General features: G+C 38.9%; 1 protein-coding gene across 1 annotated transcript in view; it reads left to right on the forward strand.

The window, feature by feature from the left end:
* Positions 1-27281, forward strand: part of PTPRD (protein tyrosine phosphatase receptor type D) — a 2145631-nt gene that overhangs the window by 2016496 nt on the left and 101854 nt on the right. Inside the window, exons 31-32 of the mRNA XM_081103407.1 lie at positions 3280-3392; positions 16867-16964. Coding sequence (XP_080959533.1) covers positions 3280-3392; positions 16867-16964 — 211 coding nt within the window. The remainder of the gene's footprint in view (positions 1-3279; positions 3393-16866; positions 16965-27281) is intronic.

Genomic DNA, 27281 nt, shown 5'->3' on the forward strand with positions numbered 1-27281 from the left:
TTATAGATCATTGGTTACCATTGATTCAGCTAAAAACCACATGGAAATTTGTGTGTGTTTCTCCACCAAAAGACAAAACACTTTGAACCTGCTTAATATACCTAGACGTCTACCTTCCCATTATAATACTGTCCACATTACACAACTTTATCGATGCCTTCTTGTCCCATTAATATGAAACTTGAGCCAGAAGTTAGAGATCATCTTCTAACCCTCCTCCATTTCGTAAGTGAAGAAATTGAGGTTTGTAGTTGGCTTACCCAAGGAGAGACACACCAGTAGTGGCAGAGTTGGGGTTTTATTCCTACTGGTGTCCGAATTGTGAAATGCTTTTTTGTTGTGCATTATTCACATCCTAAACAAACACATGCTTTTATACTGTTAGTGATTTTAGTCATCTCTGAAAGGTTGTCTTCTGTTCCCGTTTTCACCCATAATTCCTGTATATGGTAGATAACTTCTGACTGCAAGAAATCAACTTACACTGGGGCTTTTTAATCTTAATAGGAAAAAAAATGGTAAGGCAGAATTTATAATCTCATTCTAGTCCCTGTTCTTTGCTTTTTAAATAGTTTAATAGTTTAATAGTTTAATATGAAAATAAAGAGACCTCTGAAAACTTAGGAAAAAATGTTACAATACTTTCATGTTGGACCCAATTTAAACAGGAATATGCCATTTAAAACTTTACAACAGTAAATTTATTTTTTAAAGCTCTTTACTAGTGGTACTGATGCTGGCCAAACTCCTCATCTTGCAAACCTTTCTTGGAAACTCTTTCTGTTAGACACCAGCCATTTAAGCACATTTCTGTTTTAAAATAATGTGATAAGAGTGCGGGAAGCCAGAACTATCCATGTTGTGATCATCAAAATGAAACAAAACAAAATTTAAACCGCTGGTTTTCCTAGCTGAGGAGGGATTTTGGAGCCTGAGATCTTGGATGTCATTTCATTAGAACAGATACAGTGAGGGAGATGCGAGGTATCAAATGTAAGGACAGCCCTTCCAATTTATTACAAGTGTGAATTGTACTTTTACTCCAGTGCTTTGGGTTTTCCAAGACTCATCTGGGCAACAATATGTGATTTCCAGCTTTCCTGGCCCAAGAGAAACTGACTAAGTTTCTTCAGAGGGTATTCTTTTCTGTCCCTGAGTCTCAGTGTCACTCCCCTGGTCTCAGTGTAAAAGCAGAAAGGAAGGTGTTTCGTGTCACCTGCAGGACAGAAGCTGTCTTCTTGCCCAGTTATCTCTACTTTGGTTTCCATGATCCTGCCACAACGGCAGTGGAGCCGCGTTGAAAATGCATAAAAGGTAGTCAGTGGGTCTGGTACATCAGCGAAGAAATAAGAATCTTTGCAAATGTGTGTGAAAAGACCAAAACCTGAAAAGGGCCTCAGGGATCATCTGAAATGTGGAGACCAGCCATCTGTTCATTACACATGCGGTCTACTGACAGGCCACACTCTGACATTTTATTCACCCCTTTAGATTCTGCATCTTCAGTGGAAAGATGAGTCTGCCAGTGTTGTGAGGCAAATATTCCCAGCATAACCACTCTGACATTTTCTGCTCTGAAAGTGATCATCTTATCCTTCTTTCCCATGCTCTTCTGAGCCCCATTCTCTTCCTTCTCCTGTGTTTTCCGCCAGCCCTCCACCACTGCTTTTCTTCCCATCTTACACTCCATAGAGCCAGAGCTCCCAGGACCTGTCGCACACCTCAGTTCACTGCTTTCCTCTGATAGGTGTTGTAGTTTGGCAGCACCTTCTGTCCTAAGACTGTGTCTATCTCCTTTAGGTAGAAATAGGAAATTGTGAGACAGGGTAATCAAAAGTTTTAAAAGAGCCAGGTGTTTAATAGGACTTGCCCAAGAAAAGTCATGAATCAACCATAGTTTGCCAAAGGCATCTCACTTGAACCAGTCAAATGCACTTTCTCTTTGCATCCATCTTCACCTCATCCCTGGTTTGTTTTATTTTATTCAGATGAGCAGAGATAGAAGGAAGACTATTTTCTTTTCATGAAACAATCTGTGCGACACTGAATGAGAGCTCATTGACATAGACACACAAACGGGCTGTACCACAGTCATAGTGAAAAGACAGAGGGAGTTTTCTAAACACTCTACTGCACCCCTTCCCTAAATTAGAATTCCTACGCTCTGAATGGGGGAAGATGCTCAAATTATGACCCTAGTGTGGGGATTGCTGGAATCAGATTTGAAGGGAAGCACTCTGAAAAAGACTTTTGAAGTGAATTGTTCATCTCAGTCAAGCTGAAAGAAAATAGTTAGGTACCACTCTGATTATTTGGGTTTGAGGGGGGAAAAAAAAGAATAAAGAAATCTTAAGGGGAAAACCTGACATTTTTATATAGACATTTGTTAACAGTACATTACCATACTTTAAATCAGAGTACTTAATAAAACTAGTAGATATCAATTAAAACAAAGATAAAACGAACGTGTGAAGTATTATTTATAAATAGAAACTGAATGGTTCATATACCTGAATGATCATTAGGAGAGTGGAACTACCCTCTAGGTGAAGTTACTTTTTCTCCAATCTTACTGTGATTGACTTTTGTTAATAAAAATCTTAATCATAGTTAATATCAATCATAAGTTAAGTTAACTTAACACCATAAACAGCCAACACTTATTTTTTTTGGGGGGGGGGGGAGCCTGGGGGGGGGACTTGAAAGAGAACCTGAATGTTGCTCTTGTGTCCCAGTCTCCTTCCAGGTGTTAGGCTGACTTGGAATCTTAGAAATGTACTCACTGTATTTCTCTGCCTTATGGGAAAATCCACTGCAGGGTCACTTTATAGCCACCAGTTACATATTCTTAGAAGAAATTGGGTCCGATTTAGAGGCCTAGTAGCTTAACCCCAGGGTAACAGTAATCTTAGTATTGGCTGCTAGGGGTCCTCTATCCTGTGCCTCACAAACAGAACTAGTGGATAAGGGCGAAGCGCTGAGCAACGGCCCAAGTGTATCTCACTAACACTGCCTTCAAGCCTAAAGTCAGAGTCCCAGAATTGTTTCATTCTCCAGCTGAAAGAGGACTTTGAGATCATCCACCTAAACAAAACTTAGCCCCGAGGAAATACTATAGGTCAAGTAAGGAAAAGCAACCTTGAACAGGTCACAAAGCTAGCCCATCTGAGTTTTAAAAGTAAAAATTGGGGAGGGGCATGACTCTCTGCTCTTTAAATCTGTTTCAGTTTTTTTGTACTTTTTTCTAAAATGTCTTACATTTGTACTTTCTCCCTATAGGAAAAGGGCAGAGTCTGACTCTAGAAAGAGCAGCATCCCGAACAGTAAGGAGGTCCCTTCACACCATCCAACAGACCCAGTAGAACTGAGGCGCCTTAATTTTCAAACACCAGGTAAGAGGCATGACTCATCTTGCCCATGTTGCAGTCTATGCTGAAATTGTATAGTCCGGTCGATACTGCCTTGAGAGATGAATGTGTCACTTTATTTTCAACAATTTTGTGTGTCCTTCTCTTTTATTTTTATATTATTGAGATTTTTCCAAAACATACATCTTGAAAGGAAATTAAGCCCTTTGTGCAAATCTGAGATGGAGTATAAAAAGAGGAAAAACATATATTTCTTCAAATTTGGACAATTTATACTCTTTTAAGAATAGTTACATTTTATAGGCTTATTAACACAGTTATGATTTTCAATGACATGTATAGGGAAGAATTCAGGTTCTCATCTTAAAAAGTGAATGAATAGGTGGTGGATTAATGTTCCATCATTCAGAATATACAGGGTGGGGCAAGAGTAGGTTTAGAGTTATTCATATGGAATAGTACAGTAATAAATAATGATACAAGAATAAACTCTGTGTTTCACGCACTCATAACTGCAAATCTAATTTTGCTCCAGCCTGTATTTATTCTGTATTTTATATTAATTTGTATCTATGTTATTCTGAAAGAAAAGGGGGGAGGGAGGGAGAGAGAGCGGGAAGGAGGGATGGCCAGATGGAGAAAGAGAAGACTGGAGGGAGGGAAGGAAACAAAATCAGACTCTCATTGACCAAAGAAGGTTTCCTACTGTGGAGACTCATAGCGTGGCTGAGAATAAGAATATGCTTGTTTTTGAAAATAAATAACCTCAAGTGCTTCAACAGAGGAAAACTATTCTTGCTATGGGGCATTTTGTACAGTTAATTGAAATCTAGTTCTGTTTTACTGTCTTTTAAATAAATCTTATTTATAGCAAATGAAGGGCAAATGATCAATGGTAAAGAGAGATGAAAATATAAAACTGAGTAGCACTATCTTAATTCCTAATGGTAATGAACAGAGTAAAGAGCTGATCCAGGAAGTCTGCTTGATTGAAATGTGATAGTGTGGTACCCCCAATTATTGGGAGGTTTTCTCTGTGTCCAATGGATGTCCTACCTCCCGGTAGAATACACCACGGGTTCGTTCAGCTACACATTTGTGGTGAATTGCTTAGAGTTGAAAATACATGGTTTATTGTATTTAGCTTATTTTCTCTTTAACATGTAGATATGTCATACTAACTGTTAACTATTCAGCTCAAAGAAATGCCTGGCATTTACAAAGTGGTTATACAAATTATAAATGCGCTTTGTTTAACTTATATTGCAAATGAAGTTTGACTTTTTAAAAATTCTGTTTTAAAAAGCAAAATACACTGAAACGGTCATGAGCATAAAAGGTGGGAAATAAATGTTCACGTAGCCAGAAGCCTCCTGTATGCATATCACTAAACACACTGATCAGTGTGGATTATGCGCATGTGCTGATGACTGAGCAATGATCCCTGTGTCACCTTGGCTGATCTCTGTTGAGTGGCCTGCTTCGTGCTCCATTAAGGCAACTTGATATGAATTGAGTAATAAACCTCCTCTGTTCAGCACTTTTTGAAATAGTAGTGCACTGACGTTTTCAGGCTACAGGCACCTTCTTAATTCATGTACTTTTCAATCTGGCTAACCCAGTGTATAGAGGAGCTGAAAGCCACAGAAATAAGCTGGTACATTATTTCTTGACTATGTTGCCTCATCACCGTTATGAGAGCAGCACATTATAGAAATGGGGGAAATAATTAGGTTGCTCAGTATCTAGGGCTTGGCACTGCCTTCACCTCCTCTGGCTTGTGTGTTAAGTGTTATCTGTATTGGAACCACCTTGGTCTTCCAGCAGAGACAGATGCACCCTGTAGGGTTCAGGGGAAAGCGAAAGGCAGCCCCGAGAAGAAAGCCGGTGGGAGTGCTCTTCCCTCCACCTCCAGCACCAACAGAGAATGTTTCTGAGCATGAATGCGAAGCACGAATGGGAACTGTGTAGAAAGGATTACTAGCAAGGGACAGGCGATTACAAGAAAGAGAATAGAAAGGCCTTCAACCAGGAGACCTCCATCTGCAAATACTTCTCACTTTTATGGGTAATTTTGCAAATAATGGCCAAACCCAACTATTCTATTAAAAATCAAATTTTTCCCAATGTATGTGGACATGTTAGATCCACATAGAGAGGGAACCTGTTAAAATGCGTATAAGTCACATTTTATACGCAATGAAGAGAAATGAAGGCCACAATTGCAGTGACATTCATTATGTCACCAATGGCTTTACAAACTTCCAGTGGGAACCTAAGTATATAGAAGATACCATTTAACCAAGTTTAGACTGACCACCTCAAATGGATAATAGAATGAAGTTGGGGGGATGAATAAAGGAGAGAGGAAGTAGTAGAGGAAGAGGATAGAACAACAGAAATTGTCCTGAGATCCTAGCACAGCGGTTCTCAACCTGTGGGTCACGACCTCTTTGGCAGTCGAACAACCCTTTCACAGGGGTCACCTAAGACCATCCTGTATATCATATATTTACATTACGATTCATAACAGCAACATTACAGTTATGAAGTAGCAACGAAAATTATTTTATGGTTGGGTCACAACATGAGGAACTGTATTTAAAGGGCCAGGAGGTTGAGAACCACTGTCTTTGCACATCTGTTTGTGCAGGAAGTATTCTGTTGTGCCCTTTAGCTCAGGTAAGCAATCTACTTCAGTTGATTTGTTGAACAAGTCTATTTGCCTCCAAAGATCTATAATGCGGCCTGCTGTCCTGAAAATTGGACCATTTTACAAAGGAAATAGATGTGGTTGTTAATGTGAAATGCATGTTAATGTGACCATTTGCTTCAGCCAGTGGCTATGAATTATCTGAATTACTTGCCAATAGGATGAGAGCAGAAAGTGGGATTGTTAACCTAGGAAACTTTTTGTGCTTTTTCCTCCCCTCTTATTCATGAATAATGGTGGGCTTTCCTGGATGACGAAAAATGACCCTTTACTAGGTGTTGCATAGCCGATGATATGACACTACTTGATTTTTGTATTTTAAACCAAAATTGTACCTTTCACTCTCTGAATGTGCTTTTATGTTCATCAGACCTTTGAATTTATAATTTGTTATACCTAAACATTATAAACTTTGGCAGTGTTTATTAATGGCATGCAGAAGGAGGGAATTAATGATCCATGCATTCACTTTAAACAAATGACTTTCAATGAAATCAGAAGATGGTGATTTTTATAACCAGCCCCAACCACAGAACATGTTCATGAAAGCAGATTGATTTCTGCTTCTGATGAGTCTGTCATGGATGATAAAATACCAAATAATACCGTTTAAAATTCAGTGGTTCTTTCAGAAGGTAAAGAAAGACTTTGCTTAGTTCATGGATTCTATGCATTCTACTTTTCCTGTTAAGCCATCTTCTGAATGAAAAATCTGTTTACTTTTTAAGTTACTTATTCTCATCAGAGAGTCTGAATGTAAGGAGGCAGACTTTCCCCCCTCAATTCTGCCATCTATTCAAACGGTTTTGAAACACATCTTCCAGTTTTCACATAAATGTGGCACTATAACAATTCAATCGCTTCAAAGCATCTTGCCCTTCACTGCAGTGCCACACGCACACCTGTCTCTGGGTTGGAAGAAGGAAAAGGGCAGAATTCTATGCACTCTGTCTCAGCTAAGGCACCAAGTGGAGAGAGAGCACCTGTTGCTTTCAGTGTAACCATCTTTGGGAGGTTGTGAGGTGTGGAGAGAACATTGCTTTGGCACATTTTCCCAATTTGAGGTGGCAGTCAAGTCACTATTCGTGGAGCACTGCATTCAAGCACCTGGACAGGGGGAGCAAGTCACACACCTTCCCAGTTGAGAACAGGCACCTCTGTTTGTAGATATTTGCCATGTATGTTGCCATATGTGTATCTGTCCATCAGGTTCAGATGCCAGTATGTCAGCCAAGTTGTATTTAGAAGGGGAACTACCTGATCTCTTAAATCAATATGGTTTGCAGTAATAAATCATCAGTTGTTGGTGAAGGGGGTCACTCAGAATCGGTGTGAAACATATAATGAAAGGAGCATTGCTTTGTCACCTATGACCTACAAAAGTAAAGCACAGACCTAAATATATAAAGGTATCATTTAGCTAAGGTTAGACTAATCACTTCAAATGGTTAATGGAATAAACTGGGCAAAATGAGAAAGGGAGAGAGGAATTGTGGCAGAAGAGCTAGAATTGACAGCTGATCACGTTTTACAAGTGGAGGAAGGAAAGAAAATATTTACTTTGAAAAGAAACCTCTCTAAAGCCACATACATCTTTGTGGGCAGCAGTAACTAGGTGTGTGTTAGGATGGTTGATAAATAAGTTACACATTAAACAAAAGTAAACTATGGGAGGAATTATTTTATTTTTATCTTAAAAAAAAAAAAATCCCGCTCTAGCCAGCTTGGTTTAGTAAATAGAGCATTGGCCTGCGGACTGAAAGGCCTCGGGTTCAGTTCTGGTCAAGGGCACATGCCTGGGTTGCGGGCTCAATCCGCAGTGTGGGGTGTGCAGGAGGCAGCTGATCAATGATTCTCTTTCATCATTGATGTTTCTATCTCTCCTTCTCCCTTCTTCTCTGAAATCAATAAAAATATATTTTTTAAAAATCCCAAGTCATTATATGATTGCTCATGCATATTTTTTGTTCTTAATTACAAAAGCAACACATATTTTGGAGGGGAATTTCGTGAAATAAAAAAATAAGCTTGTTAGCAATTGTTGTACTTAGGTTGTAGCTATACAGGTGTTCATACAACTCAAATTTGTTGTATGTTTAATTTTTTTTGGTTGGAAAAGTAAAAAACACACTTTTAAAAATTTTCCTTTATTCCACTACTTTTTATTTTGTTATTTGACATGTTTAAAATAAAAAGTAACAGACTTCCTATAACTACTCCAATTTTACCCTCAAGAAAGGTCTACCATATGTAGCTTCATGCATACCCTTCCAGGCTTTTTCTATGTATATGCAGGTTTTTAAGTGACAAACTATATGGAAGGTGTATAGAGATATAGATAGGCGCATTTCCATACAATTTCCTGTTTTAACGGTTAACTGTATAAAAGTAGACTTTGTTACAAGACAGTGGATTAAGTTTCATCTCCCTTTTAGCAACTGATAGCACTCTGCTCTACAGATGTTGCAAAAGTGTGGACTCATTCCTTATGAACAGAGGCCGTTATTTTTCCCAGGTTTTGTTCTTGCAAACAATACTGTAATGAGCAGTACTGAGCCTCTCTTCTCACATCATCTTTGCTATTTCTGAATGTGAGACACCTAGAAGCATGATGGCAGGGTTGTAGGGTAGGCACATTTACCATTTTGATACAGACTGCCAATTACAGAGTTTTTTGAAATGTTGTAGAAAGCCTTTACTTACAGTGTAGTCCCTCTGACCCATGGCCTGTAGAATTGGACAAAATGACTATAATAAATATAATATTGTCAAGAGATGGTAATATATAAGAAAATCAAAGAAATTGCTAATATGTGTTCATATTTTTACTGTTTTCCAGTGAAGCAAATTTAAAAGTTCATCTCAGAGAAATAAGCTTCGTTTCTAAAACAAAAATGGGCCGTAACCGGTTTGGCTCAGTGGATAGAGCATAGGCCTGCGGACTGAAGGGTCCCAGGTTCAATTCCGGTCAAGGGCATGTACCTTGGTTGCCGGCACATCCCCAGTAGGAGGTGTGCAGGAGGCGGCTGATCGATGTTTCTCTCTCATCGATGTTTCTAACTCTCTGTCTCTCCCCCTTCCTGTCTGTAAAAACCAATAATATATATATATATATATTAAAAAAAAGATATATACAAAAATGGTGTAAGGGAACATGTAACTAATAGCATCATATAATTCTCCAGTCACCACCTCTCTCTATGATGGCAAAATCCATTGCCCAAACACACACACCGGATACCACATACCACGCACCACACCTTTGGCTGATTTGTCATTTTCCACCAGAAATTTTTTTCACTGAAAAATTCTTTCTCTCTGTCTCTGCACCCCATACTCACACACCACCCCCCAGAAAAAAATTCAAACAAAACCCAAACTCTTGTGTTTATACTTGCATCTTTTAGGAAAAGAGATTTAAAAAATGATGATCAGATATTACAACATACAGACTTCATTTTTATTTTGTAAAGTGACCTCAGTATGTTTTGCCCTAAAGCATACATGGATGGTAGGTGATTGATGGGCTGTGAAAAACAAAAAGAAACTCATAAGAAGTTAGCATAGAAAAAGCAGTATCAGCAGCAGAAATGTCTGTACAGCAATTGGATGGGTTTCAAAAACTCTTGTGCTTTCTTGATCCATCATTACTTTCAATTGGATCAATGCTAACAAGGTCCATTTTTTCATATACTGTCTTATCTTCATCTTTAGTTTTGTACTGTAAAAAACTTAGGTATATAATATAGATTAAGAATACTTTATGTGCTCTTTATGTATTACACTAGAGGCCTGGTGCATGAAATTTGTGCACTGGCTGGGAGGTGGGGGATCCATCAACCCCGCCTACGCCCTCTCGCAGTCCGGGACCCCTCAGAGGATGTCTACCTAAGTTGGTAGGCGAACATCCCTCTCGTAGTCTGGGATCCCTTGCTCCTTACTGCTCCTTATTGCTCAGCTCCCTGCTCCTTAAAGGCTCCTTATCGCTCGCTCAGCTCCCTGCTCCTTAGAGGCAGGCTCCTTACTGCTAGCGCTGCTGCAGAAGTAGGAGAGGCTCCCGCCACTGCTGCTGCGCTCGCCAGCCATGAGCCTGGCTTCTGGCTGAGCAGTGCTCCCCCCGTGGGAGTGCACTGACCACCGGGGGAAGCTCCTGCATTGAGCATCTGGCCCGGTGTTCAGTGCACATCATAGTGACCGGTTGTTCTGGTCGCTCCGCCATAAAGGTCACTTAGGGTTTTATTATATAGATTTTGAAACTTGGTTCATAGAATTTAAATGGTAAATTTCTGATATAAAGAAACATGGTTTATTCAAATTCTGCACTTTTGGAAATGATACATTAAAAATGAGTTTTAGCCCTAGCCTGTTTGCTTTAGTGAATAGAGTGTCAGCCTGTGGACTGAAGGGTCCCGGGTTAAATTCCGGTCAAGGGCACATGCTGGGGTTTTGGGCTCGATCCCCAGTAGGGGGCATACAGAGGCAGCCAATGATTCTCTCTCATCGTTGATGTTTCTCTCTCTCTCTCTCTCTCTTCCTCTCTGAAATCAATAAAAATATATTTTTAAAAAATGACTTTTAATGATGCCATCCAGTAGTTACTTGAAAAATCACTCTTGGTGTAGTTTTCCCTTAATGATGATCCTAGTTATGGATTAAGTCAAATTGGCATTACATTTTTACCAAGAAGCAATTATACCTTACAAATCAATGTTCTCTTTTGTATTTCATTCATCATTCATTTGTGAGACAGATAGTAAACATAGAATTTTTTTTTCATTCAGATTATTTTAAATAGTGCATACATTATGTAAAAAGTCTGACAAATATTTTACAAACTTCCTTTTTCTCTCTGTTAATTCAATTAAGTGCGCTTTTGACAGGACTGCAGCAACAAATTTGATGAACAAATTAGTTTCTCCCTGTTCCATGACTACAAACTGTTCAGCCTTTATCACAATTTGTTGGGAAGGAAACCATAAAGAGAGGGTTCCTAAAGCCGTTACACTTAGTAATAACAGAAAAAAATGACCTGAAAGATGTTCTGCCGCTAAATAGAGTTCAACAACTCTATTTAGCAAAATAGTTGTGATGAAGTGCCTATAGACTTCTACAGCAAATATAAAGCAAGTGTTTGATAAACATTTGTTTATAAAGTCATTTGAAGCATACTGTTGATTAGCTTACTTAATAAAATCTAACAGCATTTTCAAAGCAAAAACATTGTTAATTAGGGATTTTAAAAATACTGACAAATAACACTAGAGTTGTTAACATGTTGACTGTATAGCTTTAGTTCATGGTTTTGTGGAAGCTCATAATTTGATGAGAAGTAACTGGAAAATACAGGTGTATAAGCACCTTTTCCCTCTTCCCTACCACCAAAAGAGACATACCTTCTGTAACGCAGCTATTACACTATTGGCACACTTGATGGAACTCAGGATAGTTCATGATCTCCGCATTGCTCTATAGATAGCCCAGTCTCACAGCCCATATTTTTGTGTGTGTTACCATTCTTCCAGTGTTAGACGATTTATGAGATAGCATGGCATAAATAATGAGAAGTAACAGGACTGGTATCAAAGCCCCATGTAGCCATAGTTTTACTGAGAATTATGACCTTGGTCAAGTCCTTTTATCCCTCTGAGCTTCGGTTTTCTAATTAGTAAAATTAATGGGAGAGAGGCGGGAAAGTAGATGAACCCACTGGTCAGAGGCTGACTCATGGAAAGTATCACCGTCCTATTCCTCACCCCATGCTCGTTCTCCAGCCCAGTGCCTTGTGGATATAAGCATGTGGTATCTCATTCTCAACCTTCTTTGATTTTAATTCATATTCTCTCTCTCTCTCTCTCTCTCTCTCTCTCTCTCTCTCTCTCTCTCACACACACACACACACACACACACGAACCTTTTGCTCTTTTCAAAACAGAATTCACAATCTAGTTAGCCAGATGTGGCTGGCAAAGGTCTTGTCTTTGCCCCACAGGGTTTCAACAAAATTCTGACTCAAGGAAACGGAACATAACAATCTAGGTGTTCAGTTGCTATTGAAAAATCTGAAAACTCTCTCCCTCTTGGCACTGCAGTACTCTTGGGAAATACCTGCTAGTGCTGAATTGTTTTACCCTCCTGGACGTCCTCCTCAGCCCCCGCAACCCTGGGGATGACGCTGACATTGAGACTGAATGTTGGCTGCCCTTTCACCTCACGCTTATTGTTGCTTTTATATAATAGAGAAACGTTTCTTCTTTCTCTGGCCTCCATTGAAAGGAGGGAAAGAAAAGAAAGCCCCAGAGGCTGCTAGTTGGAAGGAAATGGGGTTGAGTGCATTTCTTTGCGAAGGTGTTTATGCCACACCTGGACACGTTCCTTGACTTACCTTCCCACCCTGGCCCCTTCGCCCACTGGAAACTTTGCCCCCTGCTTTAGGCGATCCTAACTGCCATTCTAGAACGCATACAGTAGAAAGATGCCACGCCTACTTAAGACTTTTTTTTATTTAAAAGTCATTTAACTTCTCTGGACTTCAGAGTTCTCCTAACTTCATGCCATGCAAATGCTGGACTAAGCAAGCCCTAAGGTGCCTCTTCACTTAAAATGCTGTGATTTTTTTTAAAATATATTTTATTGATTTTTTACAGAGAGGAAGAGAGAGAGACAGAGAGTTAGAAACATCGATGAGAGAGAAACATCGATCAACTGCCTCCTGCACATCCCCGACTGGGGAAGTGCCCACAACCCAGGTACATGCCCTTGACAGGAATCGAACCCGGGACCCTTCAGTCTGCAGGCCGACGCTCCATCCACTGAGCAAAACCGGTTTCGGCTAAAATGCTGTGATTTTAATGTTTTACTGCTCACGAGGAAGTCACCACCACATTACTCTCACAAATACGTGCCCTATTAGAAGCAGGTGCCGTGTCTGTCCTCCAACCTCAGGCAGATTCCAGTGTCTGTATCCGTCGTTTTTCATATGAACAGTATATACTGTGGAGACCAAAGCTGCCCAATGAGCACTCTGGTCAGATTCAACAAGTACCTTTAAAATGTATTCATGTTGTGCATTTGTAGCTTCAAACTGATGAAGTCATGACCCTGCAAGTCCTCATCAATTGTGAGCTCTTCTCCAAAGTCTTCAGTGCTAGTAATCGCTGAGTTGAGTGTAGCACCAGAAGAAAGCTGATCTCATCCTCATAAATGCTGACATGATTTTTGAGTGAGAATTAAATAAACGGAGTGATAGGTTTCTGTGTAGAATTCTCATAGTGGCTTCCACACTTAGAGGTTCTGATTTAATTGCTCTGGAAAGAAGGAATTTTAAAACACCTCAAATGATGCTAATGTGAAAACACTGGTCTAATAAAAAATTTGATTTGTAGCCTATGAGCAATGGCCGGATTACCAGACAAAGGGTTGACAAGGCACCACAGTGAAGTCAGTGTGTCATAGCTTTCTGAGTGTGTCTGGTTTTCATTCAGAATCTAAAATGCTTGACTATATCATATAAGTCCCTATCAGTGATGGACAATGGAGAAGTCTGGGGGGAATAATATAACGCTATGTTGTAAAAAATAGACCTTTGGTGATTATTTTCTGATATGAGCTAAAGAGTTTCCTATTAGAGGACTTTCATCCAGATTTATTCTTTAGCATAATTTTTATGTTAATACACGATATGCATTTTGGTTAGCTAAAGAAAATGGTGTTAAACTCAACTCAAAAAGTAGAATATTAAACTGCATAATAGTTTTGGGTCTTGCAGAAAGTAAATGTGCACCTCCCTTCAAAGATAAGGAGCTATAACTTTTAGAACCCTTATAAATGAACTACATCTAAGAGCTCCTTCTCTCTTCTTCCATATGTTCACAGATCCCTTCTACATATGGTAAAAAGGGATCACAAAGAAGGAAGTGACTCTAGGATTTATCTAACTCTGCACTTTTATTTTACACATAAGCAAATTAAGGTGCTTAATCACAATCAATTGTCCCTGTTAGTAGATGGCAGAACCAGAAGCGGAATTCATGTCCAGCATTCTAGTCTAGGGTTCCTTCTTCTATGTCATCAGATTCCCACAAGTTCTCCCTTTCCTGTGAAATACCCATTCTGCCATTTTTATTTGTTCTATAACTTCAGCTGAAATGATACATACTGACAAGTCTTCTGACTAATGATTCTTGAATGCTGTGGTATCTTTGAATGTGATATGTATATCCTAGTGTAGAGTGTAAGCAGTCAGTGCAGGGTTGCTTGAATTTCTCTATAATTAGCTTCCAAAATAATACGTGCAGACCATTTTGCCAGTGCATGCCAGAAGTGAATATGTTGATCGCATCTTTGGTTGATGATTATGGTCTTCTGCTGCTGTTATACTAATACTTTTCCCATCTCCAACTGGCTTTCCTTTTGCAGCTTTGAGCAGTAATTCAGTCCCCTACGCCTCCCTGATTGGCTCTGTGTCCTCCCTCTCTAGCCAAACCACCACTCAGTCCATATATGATAATAACTCTCTCCCACGATTCGCTCGAAAAGGTCTAAACATCTTTGTCTCTGTTGTTTTCTCTGTTAAAGCACTGTAATGGATGTTCACATTATTCCGTTTCCATTTCCATTTCCAGACAAGCCTACAGTCTTGTGCCTTTGCATCTCCATTCTTGCCACTGGGGGTGCCTCATCTGGATAAGATCACTTTAATTACCAGACCGCTGTCACCCACCCCTGCCTTCCACAGAACGTAAATTAGTTCGATGCTATCATCTATATGGGAAAGTTCCAGAAATGGGCTCCAACATTTTGGTCCAAATATATAATTATATCAGCAAAAAATTCTACTTCTGAACCGACTCATTTTTATTGAGTCTGCTATTAAGATTTTAACTAACTGGAAGCAGTCCTTCGTGGCCAAACATGCTACCACACCAAAATTTAGAACACTGTGCTACAATGATGATCTAGAGCAGTGATGGCGAACCTTTTGAGCTCGGCGTGTCAGCATTTGGAAAAACCCTAACTTAACTCCGGTGCCGTGTCACATATAGAAGTTTTTTGATATTTGCAACCATAGTAAAACAAAGACTTATATTTTTGATATTTATTTTATATATGTAAATGCCATTTAACAAAGAAAAATCAGCCAAAAAAATGAGTTCGCGTGTCACCTCTGACACGCGTGTCATAGGTTCGCCATCACTGATCTAGAAGAATCAAAGTAGTTCTCTGTTTAATTTGCCGGAACTATTGATAATTTGGCATTTGCGATAAAGGAACTTACTGGGTGACTTTCAATAATGACATAATTTCTAAAATGCCCATGAAGTAATCACATGTCATGTTGACTTAATGGTCACCGTTCCACAGGCTAACACCCTCCAATGAGTCCCAGGGACAGCCGACTGTCAACATGACTTCCAGCTTGAGCCCCTCTCTCACTCCCTGTCTGCTTCCGAGGCTTCCCTTTGGGCATGCTAGTTCAGGTGTTTCTAGCCAGTTGGGATGTGTATCGATAAGACATGAGTTAGCAGGTTCTTTCTCATGTTACTCTTAAAAAATGAATCTGAAAGAAATACAATGCAAATCATATGAAAATGTCAGAAAACATTGGAAAGACACAGGAATCGTCAAAATTAGCAGTGGATTATTTTGAATTGAATCCGTGGAACTGATATTCTTCAGCTGGCAGACTGAACTATGCTGGGCCTGCCACCACCCCCACCCCCTCACCCCACAGGACTTTCTTTCTTTTTTCACCTTTTCCCCTCCTTGTTCTTTCACTAGATTCATTTCGCATGAGTGGACAAAGATGTTTACACCTGGGGTAGATTGTAGGTTTACTGGGGGTCGAATAATGGAACATAGGTAGTAAAATACCACAAAGCCTAGTGTGGGCCATTTGTAAATGCCCAGGAGAAGGTCACAACCCCAGCTTCTACAATCTGCTGCTAGTGGAAACATTTTTGCACCTTAGTTTGGTGTCTGATTTTGTCATCAGTGATTATCATCTATGAGCTGTGGTGCATGCTATCCTTTGCGCCCATGTTTGCATGTGAATGTCAGTCACCTACAGATTTGTGAAGTATTAAAGCGATCTTCATCGAGTCACAGTGTATAAGTGAATCCTGTAAAAAGTTGCTGCATTTTTATTAATCCCTTTTAAAAAGTATACCAGGCTATACATTTCATTTTTTTTTTTTTACAAACTCATTCTATTTTGTTTTATTTACACCATCATTTCCTTTGCAGGTTCAGATGATTCCGGTTACCCTGGTAACCTTCATTCGTCAAGTTAGTTTTCCTTGATTATGCATAAGTCACTTTATGTTTCCTATCAAGCTACTCCTCTTTCCCTTTTAGGCCTTCTCAGTGTCCGTTTTCTTAGTTCACTTTACACCATTTAATTCCACACAATTTCCATTTCACACAGTGCAGGAGAAGGAGTTTGAAATGACCTAATAGTCATTACTCAAAGCAGAAGTTGACATCAAGCCTGTCAGTTTTCTCCACTAGCTAACCGCATCGGTTCATAGCACAGTAATGCTTTCTTTTACACCAGGAGTGTTAGTATGGGAACTATGCTGGGTGACTTTTCATTTGGCTACAAAATTCATTCTTCCAGAGCATGTCCTGCTTTGAGTAACCAAACTATCTGCCTGCTTCCTCACATAAAACATCCGTACTACTCACACATTTTTCAGGCCATTTCTAACTATAGCATTTTCTATATTTTGGAATTATTAGCATCACTTTTATTGGTTTTCAAATGTGTTTCTTCTTTCCTTTCCCTAGGTATGGCTAGTCACCCTCCAATACCTATCTTGGAACTTGCAGATCATATTGAAAGGTTGAAAGCAAATGACAACCTGAAGTTTTCCCAGGAATATGAGGTAAGTCGGTGTGTCGATACTTGACAGTAATCTCTTCTTTGGAACCATATTCTTGAGAATTAACTTTATCAGTGCCTTTTCTTTTCAATGTGACTCATAATCTGACCTAAAAGTTTGTAATAAGTAGCCAACCTGAAAGTGTCTGTACAATCCATACAGTGTTTATACTTTTAAAGGACGTTTAATATGTTCCGTGTGTTCAGTGTTACTTGGTGAAATTGATTTATCTTTTCTGGTTTTACATTCATGGAATGTACTGAATTAATAAGCTTCCCAGTGTACCAAATGGGGGCCAAATACACTGATTCCTGGTGATAATCCTCACTGAGAAAGAGAGACTACAGGGAGTAGTAGTTTTCTCAGGACTCATAATTGTGCACGGCCTGAAAACGCTGTAACGATGGACTCATAATTGTGCATGATTTTATCCTTCCGTCTAGAATAGTACTGTTTTAACATTAAGATAGTCATGTGTTCTCAGAAAATTACCTGTTTTGAAGTAATGGTGAACTGAACGGTGTCTTAAAATTTCAGAATTTGCAAAAGTGCTTTGTGAAAGTGAATGAAAAGTGTGTGTGTGTGGGGGGGGGGGGGATATTGGGCATTTGTCAAGCAGAAAGTTGTAAAATTGGGTATTTCTTGTATTCCCAAAGAACAGGGACTCATATTAAAGCCAATTCATGAGTTATGGATAACCGAACATTATTCTTTTAGGCCCGATTTAACTTAGCATAAGATTGCCATGTACAACTAAAATCTTGCAGCTGTGCCACACAACAAAAGGTTGTTGAGTGCCTGAGCAGCCCAAGTTCTACCAGAGAGTTTCTACTGTTGACCTAGTATCTTGAAACACATCTCTGTTACCTCTCCTGGTTTCTGTTGCATTAACCTTAAGTGAGGATGTTGGACAAGATGATCTGTCCTTCCCTACCAGCTCTAACAATCTGTCCTCTCACATGTGGTGGGAAACTCTAAGGGGAGCCCCAGCCTCATGTGGCAAGAGGGCTATTAACTTAGGAAGAAGCTCCGTGTAAGAGAATGAGGAGTAGTGAGGCCTGTGGCAATCGGGATATTTGCATGAACTTTCTAAAGTCTTCAACTCTTTCACTTTTGATTATTTTAAATTACTGTACTGGCTAAGCAAAACGTAACTGTAGCTAGCCCCTTGCATTTCCACACTGGAGAGCTGGATAGTCTTTTATTCAATTAGACTACTCCGACATCTTTGTCAAATATTTGATAGAACACAAAAGGCATTTTGTCCGATTTTTTATTTGTTCATTTTGTTTGAGTTTTTTTAATGTTTATTGCTTTTGGGGTAGTTTTTGTTTGTTTGTTTGTGCTCATTGTTTAAATCATTTTTTTTTAAATTCTGTTCCAAGTATTCAGGAGAACATTTTCAATTTTATGAAACTCACCTTGGATTATGAAATGTCTTATTTTACCAAATGGTCCCCTTATTTTTCCCTTGTTCTTCCTCTCAGCCATAATGGCTCTTTTAAACTTAATGCAGTATTCTTTAAAGCAGTTTCTGTAGATGTTGATTAAGGCTGCAAATTGAGTTTAACGCCAAAAAAAAATTAAAAAAAAATGAAGACATATGAGGAATGCCACCCGGGGCAGCATATAAACTTAGTGAAGTATCAGTTTTCACCAACCAGAAGTCTTTCTCCTTTGCAACCTGCTCTTTATCATCATCAGGATTCTTCTCATTGCTTTGCTATGTGATTTTCTCCATGGTTCCCCTGTAATACTTTATTCGCAATTATGAATATCATAATGAGCCATAAAAATTAAAATTTAATAGCTTACCCCGTTAATAAGCCACTATTTCTCTATCAATATCACTTTAAAACTATTGCCCTAACTGGTTTGGCTCAGTGGATAGAACATCAGCCTGCGGACTGAAAGGTCCCAGGTTCGATTCTGGTCAAGGGCATGTACCTTGGTTGCGGGCACATCCCCAGTGGGAGGTGTGCAGGAGGCAGCTGATCGATCTTTCTCTCTCATTGATGTTTCTAACTCTCTATCCCTCTCCCTTCCTCTGCAAAAAATCAATAAAATATATTTTTTAAAAAACAAACAAAAGAAAACTATTGACAATATTTGCATCACTCAAGCAATTTCAGTTGTGTGCACTGACTACAATCGTTGGTCTTTACATTGAAATTCTCCAGAATGCTACATGTAAATATCCTGTAATGATACTCATTTAGCCGTTAGATCAGAAGTGCTCCTTGAAAGTAGTTAATGAGAACCTCATGCTGGCAATGCTCCCGTTAAAAACTCCCCCAGTAGCCATTGCCATGATAGCTTACACTGACTCTACCCTTTGTCATGACCATGATCTGTGATTAAAGCTCCCTGGGCATGAATTGAGTCTACTGTGCTTTAACAGCCATGAAGGAGATACTTAAGTGTTGTGTTCTTCTGGGATAATAGGATAAAGGCCTCTGCATAATATTTTAGGTCACAGAGCAACACTTTGAAAAAAAAAGTTACATATTATTACCCAAATAAGTATAAATGCATATCTTTACTGATTTTCAATGAAGAAACTGAAGGAAAGACAAGTCACATTACTTTCAAACATCTCATTATTTTGTCAGAATCACTATAGATTAATGTTTACTCTGACCTCTCAAGGTGCATGAAGCTAGATTTGTTATCCTAAGACTAAAACAGATTAAAGGTACGAAAGCTGTTAGCACTGATCCGAGGTCAGAATAGGAGGGAAGTGGGTTGAAATGGTAGAACAGCATCATTAGATCATGTGAGAGAATTGCTTTCCTGTCAAGAAAACTGTCTCACACTTTGGATACAACAACAGCTGGAAGAAGGGACCTGAGACATTAGTATAACTGCATCTTGAAGGTCTTTACGAATACTTTGGGTTTTCATTTTGTGATATGAGACTGCAAAATTCTACTGGAATTTATGCAGCCAGAATTTGAGGATGGCATATTGAATGCAGGGAATAAAGTCCTCCTTAAATTTGGTGTCCCTGTCAAAGTCAATGCTTTAGGTGGTGAATTTTCAGACTTATTCAGAATACTATGTATAGGTCTTGCTAAACAAAGTCTTTGCTAATGCCCATGGATATCTGGAAACCTAATTAAAACTGATTTCTGTTCCCAGTGCTGGAAATGCTCATTCAGGTCAGCTGTGGTAGCCAGGAACATCCATTTTATTTATTTTTCCCTAGTTTTATTGATACATAATTGACATATAAAATTGTATTCGTTTAGGATATACAACATAATGATTGGCCGTATGTATATATTGCAAAATGATTGGCACAGTAAGTTTAATATATATCAATTTACATCATTACCATTTTTTTTCTTGTGATGAGAACTGTTAAAATCTCAGCAATTTTCACATATACAATGTAGTATTGTTAACGCTTTTCATCATAGCGTCCATTACATCCCAGGACTTATTTATCTTGTAAAAGTAATTTCATATGTTTGACCACCTTTACCCATCTCCCACACCTCTATCCACCTGCTTCTAGCAAATACCCTTCTATTTTCTGTTTCTGTGAGTTCAGTTTTTTGTGTTTTTCTACATTGCACATGTATGTGAGGTCATACAATATTTATCCTTCTTTGTGTGGATTATTATATTTAGCATAATGTCCACATAGTCCATTCATGTGTGTGTAAGTGGCAGAATTTCCTACTTGTTATGACTGAATAATTTCATTGTATATATGCCATACTGTTTTGATCCATTCACCCAGCAGTACACATTAGGTTGTTCCATGGCTAAGCTATTATAAGTAATGCTGTAGTAGCATGGAGGTACAATATCTTTTCAAGATAGTGATGTTGTTTTCTTTGGTTATATGCCCAGAAGTGAATTACTAAATCACACGGTAGCTCCATTTTAATTTTTAGAGAAACATCGATATTATTTTTCGTAAAGACAGCACCAATTTATATTCCCACCAACAGTGCTCAAGGGTTTCCTGTTCTTCACATCCTTGCCAGTACTTATTTCTTGTTTTTGATGGCAGCCTGTCTAACTGGTATGCTATCTTATTGTGCTTTTGATTTGCCTTTCCCAGATATTAGTGATGTTGAGCATCTTTCCTTGGGCCTGTTGGCCATTTGTGTGCCTTCTTTGGAAAAATGTCTACTCAGTTCCTTTGCCCATTTTTAAATCAGATTGTTTGGTTATTTGCTATTGAGTTGTATGAGTTCGTTATATATTTTGGCTAGTAACTCCGTATTAGATATACAGTTTGGAACTAACTTCTCACTGGGAATATCCATTTTGAAAGAGTACTTCAGGTGACTTTGGTGTAGGTAATCTGAGGACTTCAGTTTGAGAACCATCATTGGTTTAGGATAATATATTACAGAACATGATCCTCCAGTCTTGATTTCACCATTTACTGAGATGGCTGATAAGCCAGTATGTGAGATTCATTGGACAGGCATCACAGTTAGCATTGTCATTATTAACATTATATACATAAATCCTATTTATATTAGATTGGTTGTAAGTAACTGCAGTCCATAATTTGCATTAGGGAGAACAAAGGGGAGTTCATTTTAATTATAAATTACTTATTGTAAATTTATTTTTAAAGGCCAACAGTACAAGAGTGCTTTAAGAACTGTTTCCAGGACCTAGAAGACTGTTGCGATTTCTGGTCATCATCTCTGGAACTCTCACCTTTGTGTTTCTCTGGGCTAGCTTCATTTTTCCTCCTGTTTCTTGCTTCTCTCATTCGCATATATAAAATATGGTTCAGATAATACTTTTATTCACATAGAGGCCCCCCTCCAAAGAAGAGACAACATTTTTTCTTATCAGTCCAATTCCAAACGCCTGAGAACAAACTCTGAATTCCAACTCACTCATTTGTTGTGGAGACACACATTAGGACGCCCTTGCTAACAGCGCGCCCATCTAGATCTGGCCCCTTCCTTGGATTGGAGAGAGGCTCTGAACTGGAAGGACGAACTGACAGTGATCCACATATTACCACAGAAAAGCACTATGCTAAGTGTGGAAGGGATATAACAGTGATAAGAAACATGTTCTTCCAGGATGTCTAGTAGGCCAAAATAGATCAACATAAAAAATAAGATGAAGCAAAACAAGGAGCTAGTCCTAAATACTAATGGAATCCTGCTGGGCTTTAGTAAAGGTCAGAGAGTGATGAAGAACTGGGGAAGTTATTGAATAAAAAGTGGTACCATTCATGGAACTAGGAAGAAAAAGAGTGAGGAGCATTTTGTCAAGGGAAGGGTCAAAGGTAAGTAGGAAAAGAAATCTGTGTTACTTTCCTCTTCAAAGTATGAACTACAGACCAAAAGTATTGGTATCTCCTGGGAGCTTGCTGGGAATGCAGAATTCAGGGCACTGTCCTATACCTACCCAATGTGTGTCTGCATTGTAACAAGACACCCTGCTAAGCAGGCTTGTGATGACGGAGTAAATTGTTTATGGTGGGAAGTTGGGTGAAATGAATTTGGACAATAAAGGCCAACAATTGTAATGAGTTTTCAGTGCCAGACTCACCAGTGTGGGCGAGGGTGAGGGACAGTGTTAGATAGGATATGGGATTTATACCCAGACAGATTGTATTTTGAGTTGAACACAGTGTCTGGTGTAGGCTCACATAGTTTTATATTCCTATGAATGTTTCCCATGCATAATGTGTGTTGCTATGAGAATTCGGGAATATGGAATATGTGTGCATGTGTATAAATTCTAGGAAACACCTGTGATGTGTGTGTGTGTGTATGATTTATACATCTATATGTATGTATATACATATGTTAAGGGGCTCAATAAATTGTAGCTAAAAGTTTAAACTATTTTTATATAGTGTGCCAAAGAAAGATTTTTGTAGAGAGATAATTATACTAACTTATTAATAAAGTATCATGTAGTCTTAATAAATTAATAAAGTATTTATTAAGTTCCTATAATAGCTATCCTCAAGTAATTTGCCCTTTCATTGAACAAAGCATTTCAATGAAAAATTGCAATAAAATCAATCCTATGATAAAAGGTTTTTCAAAGTAGGATGAGGATACGGAGCATACTTACAAAGTGGTTTCTTAGGAAGGTAATTTGTCATCGATGTATAAAATGGAAAGAGAGAAGGAGAGCCTGGGGAGAGGAAGAAGAATTAGGGGATTATAAAGCACACATGCTCAAATTACCTACAAGTGTGCAAATAGCACTGTTACAAGTAGAGATACACTGACTTCTGCACACTGGCACACCTGTCTTTTGTAATGCTAGTGAATGAGACAGAAGCAACCTTCTCCCTCAGTTACATGGGCAAGTTCCTTATTTTCTAGGCATAGTGTTAATGTATGGACTCACTCCACCCCATTGGTCAAGACCCTGACACAATGGTTGCCTCGTGGTCACTATCAAGAAAATGTACAGTTAGAGAATATGTGAAACTAGCTCCCAGTTTGTTTTTCAAGGTACAGTTTCCCATGGAAATAGCCCCTTAGATCACATCATCTATTTCAGGTACGTTATTAGATTTTATACATTTTGTGGTGTAGGTGGAGAAAATAACTCCCTTTTCAAACAGTTCCAAGAGCAAATTTTCTTCCAGATTCCTAATGGCAGACTTACAGATTACCCTTTGGACACAGTCCATCCTGCCATGACATTGCAGTCACGAATACTTGTCAAACATCTGGCTTCAAATTTGTTATGAACTCTTTTAGTAGTAATATCTCAAACAGGTATAGTATAACTACTCTGAAGAGCAGTCTTTTCTGTGGTGATCGGAGAGGGCAAGAAACTGGCTCACAGAAAGCTGGACGTATTCTGTTCCCATCACAAAGTCCAGTCCCAACATCTTTGCTGCCATCGTGGAGTTGTGTGATATTCGATCTCAGCGCTCACATGCCCTCCACCAGTTAGCGTCCAAATGTGCTGAGAGGTTCTTACTGTACTCACGGCAATGCTTTCACGCCTCGTGCCTGTCAGGTGGTAAAGAGCTTCTTATCTGGAACTTTTCAGATATCAGAGTCCTGTCCTTCTCTTTTAATAACACCATGTATGTGGCACCTTTGTCTATTAAGCTAGGGTATTCACAACATTCTGGTGAGAGAGGTAAAGATATATTATTCGCGAATAATGAAATATATTGAGACAGTATCAAGACATATAGAGACATTTACAATTATTGCTTAGAATCAGGGGTGGGCAAACTTTTTGACTCGAGGGCCACAATGGGTTCTTAAACTGGACCGGAGGGCCGGAACAAAAGCATGGATGGAGTGTTTGTGTGAACTAACATAAATTCAAAGTAAACATCATTACATAAAAGGGTTCGGTCTTTTTTTTTTTAGTTTTATTCATTTCAAATGGGCCGGATCCAGCCCGCGGGCCGTAGTTTGCCCACAGCTGGCTTAGATCATGCTTTTAAATGTTTAGAGTTGGAATAGACCTCAGAGCTGAATCATCACATCTTAGAGGTCAGGAACAAGAGGCTAAGAAAAGAGTGACTTGCCCAGGGTGACTTACCTAGTATGTGGTTGAACGAGGTCACAAATTTATTCCCTCTTGTCATTAGAAGAACAGTGTGCCTTAATTGACCTGCTCTAGAGACCTATATCTTTTACTGTTTATAGAGTCTAGGAACCTGGGTCTCCAACTAGAATAATATTTATATCAAAAGTTTCTGTGAAAATGTCATTCTTATCAATTTGCATGGCATGACTATCCCTTGGAACACCCAGTGGTTTCCCTATGACATGCTAAGAATGCATTTATTTTCTCCATAGACATTTCTTCATTCCCAATGGTAAACGTTGTATTTTCCCATAGAAGGCAAACAGTTGTCTGTCATCAAAGCAATGACCACAAAGAAAACATTTCTATTTTCCCTAGGAAAAGACTCTTGGTGTATTTGACCATGTGCGCCAAAGTACATTCGTACGCAGATAGCTTTTCATTGCTACATGTTTTTTAAACCTGCAAGCTTTCATAATGTAAAACCACTTGTTATATATGCTTTCAATTCATTTATAATTTATGTGTTAACTCATGAGGGTGACTATTCATTAGGGCACTACACAGACACAAACAAGAAACTACACACACACACACACACACACACACACACACACACACCTACCCCTGACTTGTTTTGTGTGTTTGCCACATTTGAATTACTAGATTTTTCTTGCAAGTGGCTCCTCCATCTCCCTAAAGTAAGCAAGTGGAGGATGACAGAGATCTATTTCAATCTCTTATGCAAATTGAAGAATACAATAGATGAGGGAAAAGCATCCATTTTTTAATATCTTTGACACATGAGCCACAAAAGATAGAAAAAATTTTTAACTTTGAACAGATTATGGTGTTTTATATAATAGAATGAGAAAAATGAGTGAATTCATGATATAAAAAGTAATAACAACTTTTGTATATCTGAGCTGTATAAACCAAATTGACTCCCTTGGGGGGTACTGAACAGCTAAATGTACTATTCCAAAGTGGAGTCTCCTGATACTCTAGGATTGGGGGTGTGGGTAGGGAAGTCATTACCCACTTCCTGAGGAACACAGCTTCAGATTGGGTCCAAGCCCACCTGCCACTCGGGGACATCTGCTCGTTTAGCTAACAATGCCTCAGTGGCTAGGTACATGGACCTGGACTTACACTGCCTAAATTTGGCCACTGGCTCAAGCTGTGTGACCTTAAGCAAATCACTGAAGCTCTCTGTATTTTCATTTCTTCGCCTCTACAAAGGAAGCAATGATAGTGCTGGCCTCATAGGTAATTTAAAATAAATACATATAAAATTCTTAGCAGAGTCCATGATACAAATGCTCAGTTGTCTTAGTAACTATTATTTATTTCATCAAATAGATGCCATCAATTTTATAGAGATGGTTAAACTGCGAAAAATATGTATGTCTTTGAATTAGTGAAACCCTGGTATCTTCTCATCCCTGTCATTGGTCAAACCCCTAGGACTTTGCTGAAATTACTAAAAAAGTTAGTAGTAATAACAAAAAATATAAGAAAAAAAACTTTGCTAGTTTAAAACAATGCAATTAGCACTTACTCTGTTGCCCTTTCTCTTATTCTAATTATTTTCTGTGTTCAAATATCGCATCCCCCTGATCAGGTGTTATGCCGTCTCTGTTTGCCAGTGGCCACCTGGCAGCAAGCTCAGCACTGATGACTAAGCCAAGTGTGTGTCTGGATCGATTTCTAACTAAATTTACAGTTCACAGAAGCTCTTTGTTGTAATCAAAATTTCTAGTACCAACACCAGAAGCAAACAGAACAAAGAGTGTCTTTTTGTAAAAAGAGCAGCTTTCCTTGGTCCACATGCCACCTGACTTATCAGCAGTGAAGCCTTATTTTCAGGCCCTTTTCTCTGAGAAAATAGACTGTTATTATCTTTCAACAGTAAAGAAGTCAATACGTTTTAATGCCGATGCCTCCGATTTAACTCAAAGGCACCTACTGACTAATCTCCCAGTGTAGTTTTTATAGGAGAGATGGGACTGCCACTTGGCAATTTGAGAAACTGCTTTCTTCGTAGCAAAAGACCAGCCTCATCAAGTAAGATATGAAGGTGCAGAGGGCCCCTTCCCAGCTGCCTGGCATTCTGCATCTCGTCAACAAATCTAGTCGGACACAAAGACACAGCAGCTCACCCTAGCATTGCATCCAAGAACAGGGTGTGGGTATCTGTGCTTATAGTCTTTTGTTCTTTCTGAACTTGTGTAGTGATTAGAGATCAAACTGCAACCAAATTCTTAATTTCCAAAGCTGATTTTTATTTGGACTTTTTAATGTTTGTTCTTGTATCTACTTTTCAACCTAAAAACTCCTCCTAACTGGCATTAAATCCCATATATTTTATATGTGATGTGAGCCTTTTATTTTTTTGTACTTTTTCTTCTTAGAGTTATCTGGCCCTGGAGGAATCTCGTATAACTTTGGTTTTCTGTTTCTCAGTCCTTGTTCTCAGACAAGTTCATTATAACTAATTGGCCCTTGTCCATCACTGGGCATTGTCCAAATTGTCTTTCCACCTGTTCCTACGTGGAGCATGAGGCTCTCAGTAAACAATTAATCTTGAAGTGTCTCTAGTTCCAAAGTAAGCTTTCAACTTCAAAGAGATGATAGTCAGAATTTAGAAAGTGACCACTTTTTGAGTTTTATTTTTATTTTAAAATGAAATTGGGATTTTGGGGGGGCCAGAGTGGTAAGTGTACATTGAGAGGGATGCAATAGCAGACCCCCAAGAGAGATCTGAAGTCAGGGAAAACAAGCCTTATATTTTGGCTGGGCCAATTAGTA

Source organism: Myotis nattereri, assembly GCF_964212035.1.
Source record: "Myotis nattereri genome assembly, chromosome: 12".
In the NCBI taxonomy this organism is placed as follows: Eukaryota; Metazoa; Chordata; class Mammalia; order Chiroptera; family Vespertilionidae; genus Myotis; species Myotis nattereri.